The following is a 21,982-nucleotide window of genomic DNA, read 5'->3' as shown; positions in this document are numbered from 1 at the left end:
GGGTTTATAGAAGGCAGGTCCTGCCAGACGAACCTGATCTCCTTCTATGACAAGATAACCAGATTATTGGACGAGGGAAAGGCTGTTGATATTGTATACCTGGACTTTCGAAAAGCATTCAATACTGTCCCCCATACAATTCTTGTGGAAAAACTGGCTTCACACGGCCTGGATGAGCATATGATCCGCTGGATCAAGCAACGGCTGACTGGAAGGTCCCAAAGAGTGGTGCTCAATGGATTTAAATCCAGCTGGCGGCCGGTCACGAGTGGTGTGCCTCAGGGCTCAGTGTTAGGACCATTTCTGTTTAACGTCTTTATTGATGATCTCGACAAGGACATAGGGTGTATCATCAGCAAGTTCGCAGATGACAGCAAGTTAAGCAGGAGTGTTGATTCCCAGGAGGATAGGGAAGCTCTACAGAGAGACTTAGATAGATTGGATCATTGGGCCAACATCAATGGTATGAGTTTCAACAAGGGCAAGTGCCAGGTTCTGCACTTGGGCCACAATAACCCCAAGCAGCGCTACAGGCTTGGGGAAGTGTGGCTGGAAAGCTGCCTGGAAGAAAGAGATCTGGGGGTTCTAATTGACAAGCGGCTGAATATGAGCCGGCAGTGTGCCCAGGTGGCCAAGAAAGCCAACGGCATCCTGGCTTGTATTAGAAATAGCGTGACCAGCAGAAGTAGGGAGGTGATTGTGCCCCTGTACTCAGCACTGGTGAGGCCACACCTCGAGTATTGTGTCCAGTTTTGGGCACCTGAATACAAGAGAGATATCGAGGTGCTGGAGAGAGTGCAGAGGAGGGCAACAAAGCTGGTGAAGGGCCTGGAAAATAAACCATATGAAGAGTGGTTGAAGGAGCTGGGACTGTTTAGTGTGAGGAAGAGGAGGCTGAGGGGAGACCTCATCACTCTCTACAACTACTTGAAAGGACACTGTAGAGAGGTTGGTGCTGGTCTCTTCGCACAGGTAGTTAATGACAGAACGAGAGGGAATGGCTTCAAGCTCCAACAGGGCAGGTTTAGACTGAACATTAAGAAAGAATTTTTCACAGAAAGAGTGGTCGGGCATTGGAATAGGCTGCCCAGGGAGGTGGTTGAGTCACCATCCCTGGATGTGTTTAAGAGACGTTTAGATGTGGTGTTGGGGGATATGGTGTAGGGGAGAACTTTGTAGAGTAGGGTAGATGGTTGGACTTGATGATCCCAAGGATCTCTTCCAACCTAGACGATTCTATGATTCTGATTGCTTTGCAGCAAATTATTATAAAAGATTACAGGTGAGCTATGGCTTAGTGGCATATAAAAGACTTGTTTATGAAACAAAAGGCAGTTTTGAAGGGTTCTGTGACCCTCAGGAAGACCCTCAAAGCAGAATAAAAAAGATTCTCTGCGTGGAGATCTTACAATTGATGTGGTCCTTTTAAGGTTATATGATAATATAAATGTAGGGACTTGATAGCAATTTATGTCATTTATAATGCTCGGTAAAGACTTAGTCCCCGTTGATTTTACCAGCATGCTTCGGTGTCAAATGACATCTAACTGTTCTAAGTATCACTCCCCCTGGCACTAAGTATATTATGCCTTTATCTTTTTACATTATCATTCTCAATTACTGGAGAGATTTTCTTTATTTCATTAGAGAAGATAATTAAAAATATATTTTACAAAAAATGTATATAGCTTGAGATTCTTGGTTGCAATGTATAGAAAATTAACCCAACAGCTTCTAATATTACAGGTTAATATGATTTATAGTTAATATAAAGTTATTGTGATGGGTGTTTCACTTGGTTTATGTGCAGAATAGTTTATTGAAAGCAGTATGCTGTATCAGGTGCAGTATTTGTCATTTAAGTACATTATTATATCTACAAAATTGCATTCTATTAGAAGCTTTTTCTATAGCCTCATATACACAAAATGATGCCTACTTGCTAAAAATGACTGTCACCTGTAGACCTTGAAAAGTTTTTCTTGAGATTAGTAAATGATGATAGCAAGTTTATATGAATAGTGTAACAAATATTATTGTTCTTATAAAATCAGGCTATGAACAAGTTATAGGGCTCCAAGGGTTTCTCTATGAAACATTTATTTGATAACATTGTATGAATACTTCCATACCTTCTTCATATTCATACATACTTCATTGTGTGAATATTTTATGCTTATGGTCAGTTCTATTATGTAAATTTTTTCTGGTTGGCTTATGTGCAACTGAATAAGCTACTGACGTTTAATTGTGCAGCCAGGGACAGAACTGTTGTCTTGTGCTCTTCTTTATCTTAACTTTTTTCTGAAGAGTGAATGTTGGGAAGGAGTTGAATATAGAGAGGAAAAGAGTGAGGCAGAAAGGAGGAAATAACAGACAGACAGACAGTGTTCTATAGTACATCTTCATAATAAAAATAAATCCAGATAAGTGACCAGACTTTTGCCTGAGCTTTTGGAACCTCTCTAAATGTTGGAAACTTAATTGAGTGTATTGATATCAGCAGTTATATAGGGATAGTCATCATAAAGCTTAATGCTATGCAGGAAAAATACAAATGCTTCATTTACAGTAGCCAGTTCAGAGCTGTCTCCATACCATGTCATGATCTGAAAATTATTGATATTTTGGAAATGAGATCACAGCTCATAAGATGAGTTCTACATGAGCCCTACTGTTCCGTGTGTTGGAAGACCACAATACAAGTAGTTGGAGAAACCACTATATTCAAGAACCATGAGTAACTGATCCTTTCCTTTCTTGACGCTGGGATACCCAGAAACTGAAAGCTCTTAGCAAGCTGTAAGAAGTTCATTGCCTCAGTCAAAGGAGATCTTTGGGTGATCTACAGTCACATGTTGAATTTAGACCATTGGAATTCCTTGGGCCCTCCTCGAACCCATATTGCACTCAGTGTTCCTCCTAGTCCACTAACAGCCAATTCTTAAGAGTAAAAACTTGGGAGACTGTTTTTTTCCAGGGAGCTCTGCTTATCTCTCTCCAAGTTCGGGAACCTTGTATCTGATGGGAGATCTCAATGTGCCGTAGGTGTATGTAGTATGCTGGATGTATTATGCTGGATATCATATGTTGTCCAGTTCTGCACGCTTGTTTTATTTACCAGCTTCTAGATCTCTAGCAGCCCGTTTCCAGTGGCTGTGTCAGGTCTTGTCACACACTTGTTGTACCTTGGAACGGCAGAGGCATCGTTATGGATCTTGAGATCACTGCATCATCAAGGCTTACAGGCCTTTATGATCATAACCGAGTTTGTTTGTTAGTCAGATTGTTTCTTATGTTAGATAATGAGCTTTTGTGGGGTGTGGCTGGCTTCTGTTCTGTGCTTCTACAATAGACCAATACTGTTTTGGTCAGTTGTCATGTTTCAGTGCATTACAGCAGTCATAGCAGTGGTAGCAGTGGTAGTAATATCACACGCCAAAACCCAAGAAAAAGTAAGTCTCGTGTAGGAAAAAGCTAACCATGCAAGTTTGTAAAATGGGCTCCAAATGGGGCAAGAATTATCTTAATACAATAGGTATTTTGCTCATCCAGGTAAAAGATCATATGAATTCAGGGAAATATACAGGGAAATATACAGGAAAAATACAAGTCCACATAAGTGTGGGCTTGTTTGATTTTTGAAAGTAATGGGATATGTACAGTCAAAACAAATGCATCCAACAGGTGTGCTAATATTATATTCTCTGATCTGCTTCTGCCTGCGAAACTTAAAGCATCTTTTAACAAGTTTAAGGGGTTCACATCCAGAAAAAGCTGGAAATTACGTTAATTTCTGTCCTGTTTTCATGAGAACTCTATTTCAGGAATATTAAAATTGGTAAGTAAAGGAAGAGTTCATGTGCCAGCAGGGATGAGTGTTTGCAAATCATTTAATCTGTGTTAACTTCTGGCATCAGTTGTGAAAAAATAATGACCACTAAGTACTACAACTGTATTTTGACATTGAATGTTTATTTTCCATAAAAATCTGAAATTGAGCAATTAGATATTACGTAGTATAATTAACAAACATTGCACGGAAGTCTACATGCGGTGCTTGTGCGGTATTTTGCTTGTGCTTTTGACTGCCCATTTTATATTAATGTTTATGACGTTTTGCATCTAATCATTTATGCATTCTAAAACTAGAATCAGTATTTTGATCTAAAGGAGTAAAATATTCAACTAAGTTAAGATACTGGTGGCTTTGACAAAAATAATTTGAAACAGTGAGAAATTTAAAATGAAAATTTGCATGTGTGAGCCCTGGAAGTAATATGAGCAGAAGCAGAGCAGTTTACACAATGCACATAACAGTTGTGGCTCTGAAGAGACAAATTCTATCACAGTAAGACTAATTTGATTATCTATGTTTTTAAAACAAATAATACGTACTAGCTTTTGTTGAAATAATTGCAGAAGTATATTTGAAATTTACTTTCTGTATTGTAGAGTAACTTTATTTGTATGCTTTATAAACGTATTTCACCAGAAACCACATTCTTATATATCTCTCTTGTCAAAGGAATATAGGATTGCGCAGGTTCATGCATGAAATACAGAGGTTCAGATATAATTTCTGGATTAAACCCTTCATTCACCAGATGCATCTTCTGATGTTTGAAAGTCGCAGTAATTTGCATAACATCCTAAAAAATAAATAATTCAAGTAAAATGCAATATGCCATTTCAGCCTATATCAATGAAAATATGATGCAGTTACTGAATATAGATCATACAGTCTTACTACAGAATGTTTTCAGTTAGACAGAATGATCTAATTCACAGGTGCAGTGAAACCTAAATCTAAATGCAACTTTTATTTCTTATTAATTTCTCTATCAAAGTCACATAAAAGCTTGCCGGTTTCTGTTTCAAAATAAGCATTTTCTTTAACTTTCATTAGTGCAGTTGATCGCAAAATCTGTAGTTTGTGGGACACTTGATTATGCTCTGCAGAGAGATGGCTGATTTTATGGTACTCGGTCTCCCCTGATTTCCAACTGCTAAACTACATTTAAGATATTAAATACAAATATGTTGAGTGCCTCCATGTTTTATTTTTCTGTGTAAGCAGTTGCTCTACAGCAGTTATTCAAATGCTAGTTGGTCTGCGCACAATAGTCAGTGTATGAGAGCAGAAGTGGCATAAAAATAATCTCATTTTAAATGTGGGCCATATTAAGGGAAAAGTTTAAACCACACTGTTCTAAAGCATTGGTTTTTTGCTTGTACAGTGTTTTCAATGTAGTCAACATTTTCTTTTAATTTTCATGCTGAAACAGGCTACTTTTCAGTTCTTGCTTGTTTTTGTCTCTTGATCTGTAACATGCCTGATTTCTTCTTCACTCTACTACTCCATTTCCACAACTCCCAGAGCATTTAGTCTTTGGCTTTTGAGCTGGGACTGCTACTAAGCTTGCCAGTTCATTCTGTCTTTTGGCAGCACTTATGATAGGAACCACACTCAGACCACCAAGTCGTTTCACACAGGCAGTGAATAGCTGCCAGATGGTGATAGTGTTCAATCATTACCAAGTAGGATTGCTTCAAATCGAATAGGTAGCATGAATTTGTCTCAGTAATTATTTAAAAAGTTGCAACGATAAGATTAAAAGTTTAATAAAGACAGGTATTAAAGATTCTCAAAGTGTGATATAAATACAGATAGCTGAGTTACTCTGTTTAAGTGATGCTCTGATGTTATTTTAATAAAGTCAGATTTTTCTGCATGGATATGAGTTCTGAAAAAAACCACCACAAAACAAAACCAAAAACCCCAAAACAAAATAGAACACAAATAATGCAAAACTGAAATAACTTCCTGGATGCTATTAGAAACCTCTTCCTAATATCTTTCTGCAGATAAGAAGTGAAGTTAGCAAAAGTCAAGTGAAAAAACTATTTCAGAGCCTTGGAGTACCCTGGTTGTTTCCATCATTGTACCTAGGCCTCTGCTCTTCTAGAGTCAAGTCGGGGAAGTTGAGAAGAACAACTCAGTCTGTCTGGTTTTCACAAAATCGATCAACCATGGCTGCAGGTCATATTAGAGGGAGCCTACATATGGATTGCTGAAAAATTTTCAAGATTGATTTTATCTTAAATCCAATTTTTTGTGAGAATTTCCTATTTTTGTTTGTCACTCTTGGTTAGGATGAACTCTTTCTCAAGACACATCTTTTTTTTTTTTTTTCAGAAGGGATTTCACTTTCTGTCCACTCAGAAAATGGTGAATTCAACATTCATCCCATTATCCTCCCCTAAGATTTTTTTAAAGTAACAACATGCTTCTTATCATTTTGACTTTTTTATAAAATTGGTTTTATCTCCTTTAATAAGAATTTACACAAGTGTAAATACTCAGTGTTTAGTATTGATAGTATCTTTGGCAGTAAGCTCCCTTCAATTAGCTAAAAAAAAAAACTTTAGTCAAAGAACATATAAATGCAAACAGATTTAATCAGTTCCACTTATATAGACCATAGAGCTCCATATAGATTTTTTCCATCTAATGCAACCATAAAGACAAATCTGTTCCAAAGGCTTTTCCCAGGAGAGGGCGCTGCTGCCCTGAGGCACCATAGATATAACCTACGCTAACTGCATTTGAAGATACATTTACTTAGTACAGTAACCTACTAGTGAAAAAAATAATTGCCCTCAATTCTTTAAACTCTCTTAAAAATTTCACTTCTCCCTAAATGTATACATTCTTTTTCTCCTCTTCCTCTGCAGTCTCACTCACTCTGTTACATTCCCATCTTGTTCTCAAACATATTTGTACCGTTCAGATACTTTATCAATATTTAGGGGGAAGCAAAACAGCCGAGTCCTCTCAGCATCCCCTAACAGCAGGAAACTATCTGCTACAAACTTTCAAAAGATGTAATGTGGGGACCTTTCCTGCTCTTTGCAGTTCATGCTCTCATGTCCTGTTGCAAAAGGTCATCCTGTTGGGAGTACACAAGGAGTGTAATCCTTGCACTTTTAAGGTGCATGTTTAAAAAAAGAGTAGTATCCCAGTTCTGCTTTTATACTCTAAAGCATGTGGGTACATTTTAGTTCTTAGATTATGAGATCTTCACTGTATTTATCTTACTATCTGTTGCAAAGGACTAGTTATTTCTTTGATGCTTTGTCAGTAACAGTGAATAATAATGACTTCAAGACAACCATATCAGGAAAAGGTTTTAAATGGATCATGTCATCCTTTTATAAGAGAACACATGTGATGTGTAATATTCCCCATGTGCATCTGCTTAGTCTTCCACTGAAGAACACAATGAAGAGCTTTGACAAAAAATCCAAATTTACCAAGTTTGTAATCCCATCTAGGATTTTTAGGTATGAATGGATCCTTAAAGCAAAATACAAGTTTAATTCATCAAATATTTGCTTAAATTCATAATTATAAAAGCAACCATAATTCAGACTAGTATTACCTTCTGTGTTTCAATTCTTGAAACTGTTTATAAATTACTTTGGGCATTCCATGATTGGAGAGACCAATTTTCAGGTAAGACAGAAGGTAAATATACAAGTAGGAGGCAACTGGTTGTCTTACCATGATTCTCACAAAGCGTGGTTGGGCGTAACTTGGAAGGAAGTCCACAACATGCTTGTAAAGTCTTTCTCCATCAAAGGGCTGGTTAGGTTTAAGGACAATAGCTGCCATCCCTGTTCTTCCTTCATAGTCTAAAAAAAATTTTGAAATAATACAAGTATGCATGAGAGTGTGTGTGAGTTGTATGACATTTGGAGGGATTTAGCATTGGTCAGAGCAAATATTTTTATATTGTGGAACATCTGCCCTGTCCTCTCAGACATCATTGTGTATAAGAAATACAATACTTTACATTGGAAGACTTATACTGGAAGACCTCATATTGGAAGTTACTGTCAGTGTTTTTATTCAATTAAAAAACTGTCACCAACCTGTTTTTATTAGGCATTCTGTATGGCTGGCAGCTGGCTGCTAGATTCTCTTCCTACCTTGCTCAGTCTTAACATTGGTAACACAGTGGTCTAGTGAAATACTGCTTGACCATTAGTTCCATAAAAAGCTGGACACACTTCCACAAAGACTAATGCAAAAGACAGATATGAGACTGTGCTTGGTCTATACAAAATCTAGTGGCTATTGTACATTGTATAAGCATTGCTGAGAGTTTTCTGCTCTATTCCACGGACAGATTAGTGACAAATAGGGGAAGTGCCTCTTAGCAAATTACAAGCAGCAAATTATGCAAAACCCTTTAAAAAAGATGTAACAAACATAGTTCCTGCTTTCTCTTAATTCAAACAGAAATGAAAATTCTAAACAGAGAAAACATCTAAATTAGAAGAAATGAGCTGCCATCGTTCAGTCTGACCAGAATGAAAGAGCAGCTTTGAAGTGTGGCCAAGGCACTGGGAAGATAAAGTATGGGTGTTCCCTTTTCATGAAAATTAACTTGCAATTGTTTAATTGGTAATATGCTATATAGTTTGTTTTGACAGTATTTGAGACTCAGGTTAATTCAGAAATATGAAAGACTATGCTATTTAGATTTTACTAACACTACAACCAAGAATGAATGTGATTCTTAAGCTCTTCAGGTTTTGTTTTGATGTGCTATTCACCTCCTGAGATTGCAATAGCCCTTTGAGGAGTTCTTGTGAGCTCCAACTGTAGATGAGAATGAGATATGCTTTTCAAGTAAGGTTACAGTTTTATTTGCGTGCTCTTGAGGGTGCCATCTCTCACAAATGAACATACTGGCATTTGACAGCCAACTGCCAACCAACCATTCAGATTATGGCCTTTTGTTAATTTTATTTTCATATATTCTCTTTCTATAAATCCATTGTGTTTTCCATCTCTCAGTGCTAAGCAGCACCTCGTCTCTTGATAGCTTCTTCTGCATGTGACTAGTTTCTTTTACTACTAGACTTTATTTGCCTTCATGCAAAGGAAACATAGAACAGCTATTCAGCATCACAAGAAAGTTCGCCTTTCTCAACCCGGTCATTCAATGGGTGTATCTTCTGAGCAATTTTCCACCTCATCCTGTAATTTAGTTGGTACAGTTTTTCAGGATGGTATTTTATATTTTTATGAAGCACCATATGTAATTCGGAAAATTCCAGTTATGAAAAAATACGTATCTTCTAGGACTGTACTTAACAAGATAGTGACAGGTGTTTTCAGACATGTCATCTTTTAATATGGCCCTTATTTTCTGTTTTTCAGATGACAGCCTGCAGCCTGAAAGAAGTATTCTACGGTTTGTAACTTTGTTTTTGTCACACCTGTTTTATGATTCTTAATTCATACCATTTGGTTCTGCCATTTATTACTAAATTTCAGCATATCTTTTTTATTAAATACAGAATTTTCTTTAAACTGAAATTTCAAAGCACTCTAGGAAAGCCTGAATTGCTAAGTTGACACCATTTATTTCCTTACATATAAGTATGCATTCTGTTGCAATAACAGGAAAGATAGAATATGAAATATCTGTTTGCATTTTTCATTTTATATTGTCAAAATATAGGGAATGTCTTACTTTTTATGCTTACACCGTAAACGTTAACTTCTTGGACAAAATCCATCATACCAATGATCTCTGCGACTTCTACAGTAGCAACATTTTCTCCTTTCCACCTGTTGAAATATTTTTAAAAATAACATAGATATTAGCTAACAAATCTATTATGTGATGGAACACTACTTTTCATCCAGATTACTGTCATTCTTAACTGAAGTGTGTAGACAGCTAAATTCTTTTCTGATTGAATACCATCTCACTTGAGACCCCAAACTTAAAAGAAACAGAAGTGCCATTTGACTCAAATTTGAAAAATTCTACTGTATTGGTATGAACTTTGGTGGACTTTGATTGTGATTCTTAATGTTTCTGTTAAATTTGATATTCATTAGTTTCAAGTCTGACCTGTGTCATCCAGTCCTTCATATGTATGATTTCTTCTAAGTTCACTGGATTTACTGTTAACTCCATACCATACCTGAAAGTGTCTCCCACCCGATCAGTGAAGTAGAGGAAGCCACCCTCATCCATCGCTAGGAGGTCTCCTGTGTTAAAATACACATCTCCCTTCACAAACACATTACGCAGGAGTTTCTTCTCTGAGGCTTCATTATTTCCAGCATATCCAGAAAATGGGGCATCCTGAGTAACTTGGACAACTAGAAGACCAGGTTTACCTGCAGGCCATGCAAAGGGAATGTAAAAACCTCATGTTTACAGTGAGCTATTTAGAACATAAAGTATCATATTAAAAATCTTTTGGAAAGCCACATCTGTTTTACTCATCTTATTGTGACATTTCCATAACTATTTCCTGAACAGCAGAAATAGGTGAGTGGAAGAGGGAACATAATTTTGCTTCCTTCTCTTCTGAAAAGCTAGACCTTAGGAAAGAGTTTTTTGGAGTACAGCATGCATCACTTCCCCTGAAAAAGCATTAGCTTAATGAAAGGATGGCTATTCTGTCCTTTGAGAAGGGTGCTGGTAGTCAAACAATACACATGGGGGCAAAACACAGCGTCTAACCTCTTGTGCTTCATGTTTTTCTGGAGGACAGAATAGTCTGCTATTCTGCTCTCGACTCTGCTGGTGTGGGAAAGCACGTTGTAAGCCATAATGTGCCTGGGCCTCTGAACATCAAGGAGTCCCTAGAGTCTGCAGCATATTCCTACCGGCCATGACTCCTTGTTGTTGATGGTAAAAGTCCCATTTATATCAAGAGCAAAACTTCCATTGACTTCACTGGAAATGACTCAGGATGCCCTTTTAAAATGCTTTTTCATTATTTTGTATCTATGATAGCTACTGGCTTATTTCTCAGTCTGCTCCTGAGGTTAAAAGACATTTCCATCTTCTAAAGATTTTTATTGTCTTTCCTTCAACAGAGGTATGGAGATGTTTTCAAATAGTTTTCTTCATAGCTGTGTGTCTGCCTCTTATATTAAATCCTCTTTATTGTTTTGAACTCAGATGTGAAAAGTGGTATGAAAACTCATGTTACCGTTCAGAAGAAGTGGTGGCATCACTGCAAATAGAATGCATGCTTTACAAGAAAAGAAAAAACAAACTAAAAATGTTGAATTTAAAAAATAATTGGCCTAAGCCCCAGTCAATTTTACAAGATGATTCTCTATTCCAATTTGGGAATTTACTGTCATTACCGTGCTACATTACATCAAGTGATGGCTGCAGACTTATCTGTAAAACATGTGTAACAACCTGCAAAATTTTTCTAGCTCTGTCATGAAACTGGACATTTTATCAATTTCCCTGAATGCCAAGAATTTTTTTCTAGTTTATAATGTAACTGTAGTGAGAAAGCAAGCTTTTTTCAGGAAAAAAATCATTACTGTTTTGCTTGATTTAGATATTATCAGCAAATAAGGCATTATCAGAAGTAATTAATAATATTTACTTTGGTTTCCAGTACTATGACCAGAATATAATATATTATCAGAAATAACTAATAATAATTGCTGCTTTGATGACCAGTACTGCTATGTGTCATTGAGATCTGACATTAGCATGAAAAATATTGTCATTTAAGTCAGCTGTACAAGCCACTTTATTGCCTTCTGGAATTTTATTTTAATGAAAGTTAAATTTACATACTAAAACTAGTGATGTTTAAGACCTTTTCCAAGAACTGTTAACTGTGACACACATGGATTCATGCTTGTTTGCACAGACACACAGATATTTAATGTGACTTTAGTAAAATGCAGTGCTACGTCTTTTGTGAAAGACAGTTTTCAGGGTTTTTCTCAAAGATATTCTCAGCTGTGAGGCCATCCTATTTTCAGCCTGGGACTTTCAGTAATTTGAGTAGGAGTATTCCGTTCTAAGTAGGAATTTGGAGAGTCTATGCAACTCCAGGTACTAAATAGTTAAATCTATTTTGTCACTAAATGTAAAAATACAAAAAATATTATCTAGATTTTGAAATGATACTGTTCTTCCTCAGAACTTTAAATTTGGAATTTAGGAAACATCTGTAAACATCTGGTCTCAGAACACAGCATATCTAGGAATTACTGTGTCCATTTTAATTTGGAAAAAAAGTAGCACTAAGAAATCTGATTTGTTCAGGAATGTGCACAAGTTTTTGCAGATGAGAATAAAAACTTTCGGAAAATAGAATATTGATTTCATTCTTATATTATTAGATTTTTGGATATCTGGGTATATTATAAATATTTGGATATATTATTGGGTATACTAGCAGTAGATCTCTATTTGGATCTATTGATAATATTTTTTTCCAGTGTCATTTTCAAGTTCTCAGTTTATGTCAAGGACCTGTTGCTCACAGAGAGTTAATCCCTGCCCCAAAATATCACCATCTAAATTGAGGTGTCTGTTAGTTAATAGATAACTAATATTTTTCCTTACCTATGGGTGCTTTCTTACACCTTCCGTTTTCATCCATCATAAGTTCTTGTTTCCAGACATCATATTTCAACAACTCAAAAGAATGTAGGAACTAAATAAAAAAGTTCATACTTAAAAAGATCGCTGTCTTATTCACTTTCCAGTTGTTCTAATTAAAATTGCTTTAATAATGGATAGTACCCTATTCAGTTTGGAAGATTTGGAACACCCTGAAATATACCGACAGTAGTCTGGGAAGCAATTGTCAGAAACTGTTCATACCATGGTAAGCAACACTAAGTATACATATACTGACAAAGTATTCATGTCCTTTATCGATAAAAAGAAATCTATTGTTTTAGACTATGGACAGATTAAAATAATTTATATAAAGTAAACTGAAACAGTGCTTTTGATCAAATTGTCAATTTTGCTTTAAAACTACCATCCATTTCTGAGTATAGGCTTAACATTACTGGACTGCAAATCAAGAAGATTCTCTGACAAAGAATCCAAATTAAATTTACAGACATGTCAAAAATTACTCTAGCCAGATCCAAGTGGAAACTTACAGCTCAATGGTTTGATTTAGGCTTTCCTGCCTTCATCCCCTGTCCGCATAGTTAAGATTGCTAAAAGATCAAAAGCACTGCAGAGTCGTTATTATGGCCATCGAAAGGCATTCTCAGCATCTCAGATTAAAAGCAGAAATCATTTGGAAATCATTAATCTGGTTTTGATGTTAGTTGATCTGAATCTTTAGTATCATTTGAACCGTATTTTATTGTAGTGTATGATTCATGAATCACAAAGCGTCTCTATAAATAGGAAAAGCATTTGAGACTGTCAAGGTATTTTTATGGGTGGAAGATGTATATCTCCAATGACAGTTTCAGCAGTAGTCATACATATAAATGTTATAGTTCAGATATCTTGATTTTTTTCTCGTTTATTTGCTAAGAATGTTGAATTTGTTTGGTTTGCTTATCTTATTTCAGAGAAGAAAGAGTGATGTTGGTTTTAATGAGTGAAGACACAGTCAAAGAGTAAATTTGCTCTGGAACGTAACAGAAGTCAAATCAAAACTAATTTCTGCCTTATCACTTAAGATCCATGAGTAAAATTCAACAAAACCATCATTAATTAGTCCTGTGGATAGGCACTTCTAGAGAGTCAGGGTGGGGTTTTATATTCTGGGAAAAAAAGTCATATACACAAAGCAGCATTTTCAGCTTCTGTGGACTTATTCTGCATATTTATTCTAGTTTCACAATATATGTACAGCAAATAGAGTCAAGTAAGGGGCTAAGAATAAGATTTCTGTTTCCATGAACCGAATTCTTCTACATCTCGACTGTAGTAAGCAGGTTCTCCTTTGTACATTATCCTGCTTTTTATAATTTCTGCCTTTCATCTGCTTTTCTTTTGGTTGGCTGGTTAATTGGTTAGTTGGTTGCTTTGATTACACTTACCTTTGAGAAGATGCCAGCGCGGCCCACAGCTCCTATTTTATTAGTATAGTTCAAGAAACCAACACTCCCTTCTGTGGATCCGTAGAATTCAAATATTTTAATTGGGCCAAACCTCATCAGAAATTCTTTCCAGACAGCAGGTCTGATACCATTTCCTAGAGCAATGCGCACTTTGTGAACTCTGTCCTCTTCTTTCTGTGAACAGCCAAAAAGAAACATTCTGCAGCTTAGGAAAGTAGGTTTAAATACCTATAGTTAATCTAAAATTTTCTATTAGAACAATTTCCCTTTAGAAACTGTGACTTTGACTAAAATACTTCACAGAAGCGTATTTGTTTTGTAAAAACCATACAGAAAATCATCAGAATTCTTGTTAGTCTGAGGTTGAAAGATTTTTGTAAGGCAAAAACTTTATTTTTGTAGTTCTTTGTATTTTCACTTATAGATTCTGTAACTGAGATGTATATTACAAAGTTTAAAAGAATTATTTTATCTTGAAAATGTAAATAAATAGGTTTTAAGTGAGTGCCATATCCTGTAGAATGGAAATTCCTTTCTGAACAAAAAAAAAGGAATTTTTCTGCACAAATAAAATCATGTCTTAGAAAACACTTGTGACATACTATGGTCAGTTCTACATGTAATGATATTTGGTAGTAAATTTTACACATTTGATGTGTTGCCTAAAGAACTTGAAAAAGCAGCAGAATGACTTAAAGCTCCTTACCACATCTCATATGATTAGGTGCAGTTTTTAATCTTAAATCCAAATTCAGAAAAGATGGTAATCAAATCTGCAGTCAAAATGTAGTTGTTAATGTGTCATTGTTACATGTCAATTATGTCATTATTGTGGCAAACTACTCAAGTACTTACTTAAGTAAATGTTTTTTTCATGAGGCCAGACTGCTTAGCACCCTATATATAGGACTATAGTCAAGACAGCAGGAAATAAAATTATTTCAGGTCCACAGGAACAATTTCTTCAAACCAAATAAATGTATTTTGTTTCCCTTTTAGTGTTATTTTAAACTTTAAAAATTATAAAAATATGTTTGATTTCTAAATAATATTAAGGTAATTTCAAAATGGAACATTGCCTAAGAATTACACTGAAATATTTTAGCAGAATCTGTTTCAAATTTTTCACCTCTAAAAATATTCACATAAAATTGTTTTTTGAATTCTGGATTCAAACAGAAAATTTCATTTGATACAAAACTCCATTTTACGACAGGTAAATTATTTACCACAATAGGATCAGCTGTAATGCAGACTAAACACTACTTGTTAAAAACAGGAGTGGTGACTTCCCTGCTTCTGCTTAACAAGCTCTGTTTTCTTTTGTAGTTTTAATGGTAAACCTGAAGGAATAGCATGGTTTGATCACATGCATGTGATCATAGGCTGATTGGGAGAGTTACTTCATGCCTAATATTGTCCCTTCTTCAGCACTTGGTCTTCAGGATGAAATAATGGATTTGAATTTTTTTTTTTTTTTTTTTTTCAAAATAGTTGGCGAAACTCTATGACTTAGAGCAAATCTGAGGAGCTTCAGTGTTTATAAGCATAGGAGAAACTGTACTCACCTTGTTTCATTCCTGGTATAACAATCTGCAGGACTTCCCTACATTACCTTGAATTTTAAAATATCTTCATTTCAGAAGTTACATGGTTGTCTTTAAAAACATTCCTCAACATAACATCTGGTTCGTTTGTTACCTTCTGTGGGATATCGTGTTTAAAATTTAATTGTGATAGGTACATGGAAGCTGGGTGGGCTTCCTGTTGACATATTTGGTGAGAGAGTAGTGTCTAGGGTCTCTGTTTACATCAAGAAATCCAAGTGCCTCCTAGTTACCAAACACATGTTCTTTCTCAATTTCAATCTGAGACATAGGCATGTTCTGTGAAAGGAGGAAAGGACTGACATCTAGGATATGACCTAACAGTTTGTACTCCAACAGGTCCCTTATCCTAGGTAGTCCTAGTCCTGGGCAACAGCAGGACTGCTGTGCTCTAACGCCACAGCACATGGAGACTAGGGGAAATGTAGATGGCTGACTTCTTGCCCTGCACAGGTTCCTTTCACTGTGGAAGAACTTGTGTGGTACATTAAAGGTTATATGTATTATTCTTTGGTAAGGTACCTCATCTTGCCATATAGCCTGATTCAGTTCTGTAGGTACCCTCAGCTTCCTCAACTCAGGTAGGCCATGTTTCTGTTTTTCCCTTTTCTTAAGAGTTGCCGGTCAAATATCAATATCTCCTCTGTTAAATTCTTGTTCTTGAGCCAAGTAAAGAAGTTTCTTCCTGCCTTTTCCTGCAGGAGAGACCTTTACACAACTAGTTTGGCCTAGCTAATTATTCCTTTGGTTTTTTGATCCGTGGACATAATGTTTGTACAGACTTGAGTTCTGGCCAACAGCTTTCCTGGCTTGTTCCCTCTAATACCTTTTTGTTCTTTGACCCTTCTCCTACATCCCGACCACACAATAATAGGTCTCTGTTTAAACCAGCTGGTGGATTCTCTCAGATGTTCCCTTGTTGCTAGTTCTTGCACCAGTCCCTGGCCAATGCAGTTGGAGATCATTTGAACTTTGTGCTTGTACATGATGTTTTCTGTGTTAGGCAGGAATACTTGTCGCCTCCCCTCAGTAACTTCCTAACTCCGAAGTATAAAATTAAGAAAATCTACCAACCTTTTCCCACCATCATAGAGAAACAAGCATTGCCATATAATAAATATTTTCAGAACTTGCTTGTCTGCTGCTGCTCTGTTTGGTGACATCTTAATTTTATCCTAAACCTGATCATGATTTAGCTCCCATGTTCTTCTGGACTGTTATCCCAGGGATGACCAAGATTTTGCACAACACTATTAGTAATATGGCTTTATATAGAGAAGTATAGCATCATATGCACATCTATGGAACAAACTGTGCCTTTGGAAAATCTCTTCAGAAAAAAATTTAAACAACGACAAAAAAAAGGCATTCAGCAGTTTCAAAAACATATAAAAATTAATTATCAGCCAATAAGTACTGAATAGAATAGTCTTCTCTTAATAAGTAACTACTTTGGAACAGTGCAGTGCAGGTGGTTAATCATTTAATCTGGTTCATGCTCTTGTTTGATTGTTGGGTCCAATAAAGCTTTTACTGCTTATACCTTTTTCTTGCTGATCTGCCTCTTGCCTATCACTCAGACGAAAAGCTAACAATCTTAGCTTTACAGAGGAATTTATGTGATTGTCTGGGCATAACTATCCCATCCTGCACCATTTATTTCTATGTAACCACTATGTTTGCTTATATAAACTTGATTGCTATCGTAGAACTACAAGGAACACAAGACCCAAATTTTACATACACTGGAAAAAAATAATCAAACGTTAAAAATACAATACCATTGAGAAATGGGTAAATCTGTATGAGTGATTAAATATAGATTTGCTCTATTTTCAAGCTGCATTTACAAACAGTAACTTACACAGGGCTGGTTACAGAGGTAGCGACAGAGTTCTCCTATGTACAAAAACAGTGTAACATTGTATTTTCTACAGTCATTCCAAAACTGACTCGCAGAGAATTTCTTCTTCAAAACACAAGTTGCTCCTAGGTGATGAAAACACAAGAAAATTCAAAATAACCTTTTAAAGCTTTATTATCTTCTACCACTGTTGTTAAAAAAAAAAATTTTAAAAAAAAAAAAAAGTTGCGGTTCTCTTAATTCAACTAATGATAAATTCAGCCATTTAAGTAAATTGCAAGCTATTTCTGGCAAGATCTTTCTTGTTAAATGTGGCTAGCACAATGGAGCCTTGTTTTTTTTTCTGAATAGTAATTTAAAGTATCAGAAGCAGCAGAAGCAAACCTTTTAGTCTTCTGCAGTTGTTAGGAATAGGTCAAAGCCTAACCATTTTGTTTCTGTCAAGATGGTGACTGCTGGTGCTCTGAAAAAAGAGCTTGGGATGGAGGAGAAGGTAGCTTGCAGCTTCTCTATTTATGTGAGAAGTGGTGGAAGGGAAATCGGCTCAGAGTCTGTCTCACTCCCTTTTTCCTGTTTCTTGTTTTTGTGGCCCTGAAGTTCCTTCAGAGCTTTCCATTATAAAAGCCACCTCATCCTAGACCTCTCATGTCTGCCATCCTGTCCCTTTTCCACAGTTTTTTATGTGTTATCAGCCAGTAATTTACAAATTGCCCTTTTTCTATCCTTTCCAAAATTTCTTCTTTACCCAAGTCCTATTTGTCCCACATAAAGATTACCAATGCCTCCCAAGTTCCAAATCCCTTCTAGTCCACTTGCTCCTACCTTGCCAGTTCCTCCCTGACCCAGGTCCTGTCTCATGCAAGACTTGAAACCCTCTCCGGGCTCTTCAGCCTCACTTACCTCAAGCCTTCTCATTTGAATCCTGGGGTCCCCAGAGTCCTCATCTCAATGGCCCATCTAAGAAAGCTGTTACTCTACTTTTTCTGTTCCAATACAAATCATAGCTTCAAACCTTTTTATACACTACTTTTCCCATCATGGTTTTTTTTCTGTTAGGCAGCAGCAGTCGTTATCAGTTGCTGTAGCCCAACATGGCTACCCATGCTGCTCCTGAAGAAAAAAAGCACTGAAACGGCTGTTAAAACAGTCCAGATATATACTTACCATACCAAAAAACAACATCTGGGCAAGACTCTAAGGACGGGAAAGGAGGACATATCTGAAAAAATATCTTATTGCTAGCCCTCTACAAATATTATCAGAATCAGATGGGGAGGCTATGTCATTCTTCCTTTCCTTTACTTTAATATCATTAATCTAATTCTGTAGGTGTTAAATATGTGACTCAAAAAGCTCTGAAACACATTTAGTTCACCTTATTCTGAAGGTTAGTTAGAGCTTCCACAATGCATTTTTACCTTCTGACACTAAAAATCAAGCCTGACTTCCCAGATGCCTATGGGAATGCCCAAACTTCTGGTGTAGGATACAGACAGGGTTTCAGGCTAAATTTATGGAACGTATTCAGTGGTGGTCGTGATACACAGACCTCAAGTCATATTACATTGCATCTATGCAACAGTTGGTGTCTGTTCTAAGCTTCAAAAGCTATACACGTACCTTAGATATTGTTTGCAGGCTGGAGAAGGTGATAAAAATGAGAAAACAACAAAAGTCTATTGCTAGACATAATATTTGAGTTACTCAGCAAACTGAGATACTCACCAAATAATAAAATGTTACAGCATTCTCAAGTTAATGAAACCTCACTAGAAGGTAAATATTACCTAATTCAATGCATCCGCCGATGCCAAGAAGAGAAGCACTTATGTGGTACAAGGGAAGAGTGAGATACATAATATCCTGAGAAACTGCGCCACACTGAGTAAATAACAAGCAGGCAGATAGAGCTCTTAGATGAGTGATGACAGCAGCTTTTGGGAAACCTGTCAAAAGGAGAAGAACAAATAACTATAAATGTACTGCTTGCATTAATAATTTTGTAGCAAATAGAATTATGTTTGGAATGTACAGGGAGAATTATTGTTTCTTCTGAGTCTTTGTTCTGTCCTTCAGTTTTTACCTCATGAGTGTATCACCTTAGACTCTCAGCTTTTTCAGTCTTTTTTGCCTGTAAGGCTATTTAATCCTCTGGTCTGCTTCACCTGGGGGAGAAAGTCCATACCCTTCACAGTCAAGTGCAGACTGACTGTGCACACAGTGTTCCCTTGCCACAGAGCAAGAATGGGAATGCTTCTGAGTGGCTACTGCGCCACTCTTCTATTTTCCATAGGAATAACTTTGACTACAGGAAGGATTCCCCTTTCCTTCCCAGTGAGGTAAGGTGAAGCTTCATTATTCAGGACAGTGTCAGAGGAAAAGTTTTCTCCCAAGGCCCAAGCAGTTGTGCTAGTCATATTTGTTTTTAGGATAAACCTGTGAAATCCTGTAGCTATGGAATCTGAGCTGCTGTTAGAGGCTGACTTTATTGGCCTTATATTTAAGAAATCAACTTCAGCCATGGAATATCTATGTGAAAGTTCACTAACTGGAATTATGTCCTTGTTGTGACAAGGCAAAAATGGTTTAAAGTGTACTATGCTTGTAACTAAATGAACTTCACCCTATCTTGACTTAAAAATTCAAGTTCTGCCTTTTTATGTGCCTGCCTTATTGTTAAATTTATACCACCTTAATTTTCAGAGAGCTGCAATTGTATTTTGTTAGTACACATCCTCACCTGTACTTCCTGATGTGAAAATATACATAGCTGTGTTTCTTGTGTTAGTGACATCTTTAAGGTGAGATGGAACAGGGTGATCTGGCACCTTGTCTAGTTTGTCTAGTATAGTGTGAACATGCTGGAAAAGAGAACTGGTGGTCATCAGCCAGACAGCAACATTGTTTTCCAGGAGATGAAAAATAAATTCTTTCCTTATTGATTCCATACAATCTGCCAAGTTAAAAAAAAAATAAAAAAAAAATATATATACGCTTAATATTAAAATAATTAGAACTACAGACCTGATTACCTGCACTGGAATTATATATCCTACCACTGCATACAGTGAACCTACCACAGCACGCAGCAGGACCAACACACATATTGGTCAGTGTGAAAAAAATCATTATAGATTCATAGATTCATAGATTATGTATAATTTCCCTATAATTCCCACGTCTTTAATTGTAATAGCTAAAACTCCCTGATCTTACTTGATGACATTAATATACAGAATTTAATCTAACTGGTATGTTATAACATTTGTTTTAAAGCTTGGTATGCATCCCAACTAGTGAACCCTCGTGGGTTCAGATGGAGTTATGGAAGTATTGCCAACCTGTATTAAGGATGGGAAAAGAGGAGGAGAAAGGTTAAATAAATTGCCCAGTATTACATAACATGCCAGTAAGAGGGCCAAAATTACAGCTCAGCTTGCTGTACTCTGCTCTAAGCAACACTACCTTAGGATCACTGCTTTAAAGTAGTTATAAAGTAACCATAAGTTTGTATGTGAAAATTTTTGGGCTGAAGGCAATCACTAACAAAAGGAACCCGAGTGTTCCTGTAGTCAGTGGAGTTTTATCTATATAAGCCAATAGATAGAAATGGAAATGAAATGATTCTAAAGTATCTCCCCAGGCTGTTTACTTGCTGATGCATGATTGTTTCTGCTGGTGCATTGTCCGGTACTTGGAGAGTTTCAGAGTCAACCCTTTTATTATACTAATTAATTCCACATATTTTTGGTGCATATACACTTGAAATTTAAACAGTACTGTATTTTTCCCCTCTTTTTTAGCTAGCACTTGTGTATGTACATATGCAGTGCTTGCAACTTTAAATGTCTCTGATTTTTTATTTTTGATAAAAAGCATAAGGCAGTAGAAATCCAGTAGTAAGTCAAACACAACACAGAACTTACCTTCTCCTATCACCAACGCTTTTGCTCCACATGTGTTAATGCAGTGCAGGAGAGATCTAGAGTGCACATTGAAGTTGAGAAAAGCCACCACGCAGCCCAGCTTGGCCAGCCCAAACCAGACATGGATGAAGTCAGGTCCGTTACCCATCAACAGGGCCACAGTGTCACCTTTTTTCAGGTTCCCATACTGTAGCAAAACCTGTGCTACCCTGTTACTCCTTCTGTCCACATCCTGATAGGTATGCACCTTCCCTTCATAGATGAGGAATGGCTTGTGGGGAATCTTTCCCACTCTCTGCATGAAAAGGTCAATTATGGAGAGAATTCCATTGCTTGCCCGTCTCTTTATCATTGCCTTTAACCTCTTCCTCCTCAAGAAGTAAATCAGATCTTCCCAGAAATATGGGAAAAAGATCTTCAGAGAGAACCACAGCACCACTATTCCTCCAGCAATTGTTGAAAGCCATGTGCATAGCATGCTTGGGGAGGGAAATAATAGATTAGCTATTTCAGACATATAAAATGCAATACGTTAATATAATTAGCAATGAGTTTTAAAACAGAGACTGCAAGTTAATAAGCTAATTACAATTCCACCAGTTAATCTGAGAAAATTTAAAAATACCATATCGGAGTTTATTAGGATACAAAGGAGCAGAACAATATAAAAAAGAAAAAGGGAGTAAAA

The 21,982-nt window shown here is 36.5% G+C and overlaps 1 protein-coding gene across 1 annotated transcript; it reads right to left on the bottom strand.

Annotated features, from left to right (window-relative positions):
* Positions 1–4,475: 4,475 nt before the first annotated feature.
* On the bottom strand, positions 4,476–21,772 carry LOC141476920 (long-chain fatty acid transport protein 6-like). Its single transcript, XM_074165839.1, has 10 exons — positions 21,295–21,772; positions 20,109–20,321; positions 19,156–19,314; positions 17,369–17,493; positions 13,877–14,071; positions 12,426–12,516; positions 10,012–10,210; positions 9,552–9,649; positions 7,568–7,698; positions 4,476–4,652 (listed from the first exon to the last, which is right to left on the bottom strand). Exons 1-10 carry the CDS (start codon positions 21,770–21,772, stop codon positions 4,476–4,478), a joined length of 1,866 nt encoding a protein of 621 aa, XP_074021940.1.
* Positions 21,773–21,982: the final 210 nt, after the last annotated feature.

This window comes from Numenius arquata, chromosome Z, assembly GCF_964106895.1.
Source record: "Numenius arquata chromosome Z, bNumArq3.hap1.1, whole genome shotgun sequence".
Classification (NCBI taxonomy): Eukaryota; Metazoa; Chordata; class Aves; order Charadriiformes; family Scolopacidae; genus Numenius; species Numenius arquata.
Note: the sequence above shows the minus strand (reverse complement) of the source record. Positions and strands in the feature narration are given on the sequence as shown.

What these genes read in the sequence shown, in the direction of transcription:
- LOC141476920 (XM_074165839.1), bottom strand. Translation starts at nt 21,772, where the DNA reads ATGCTATGCACATGGCTTTCAACAATTGCTGGAGGAATAGTGGTGCTG. An exon ending in GCGCTGGCATCTTCTCAAAG is followed by an intron (nt 12,517 to 13,876) that starts GTAAGTGTAATC and finishes TTTTTTATTTAG; the next exon opens with TTCCTACATTCTTTTGAGTT. An exon ending in TTACGGTGTAAGCATAAAAA is followed by an intron (nt 7,699 to 9,551) that starts GTAAGACATTCC and finishes AATTTTTTTTAG; the next exon opens with ACTATGAAGGAAGAACAGGG.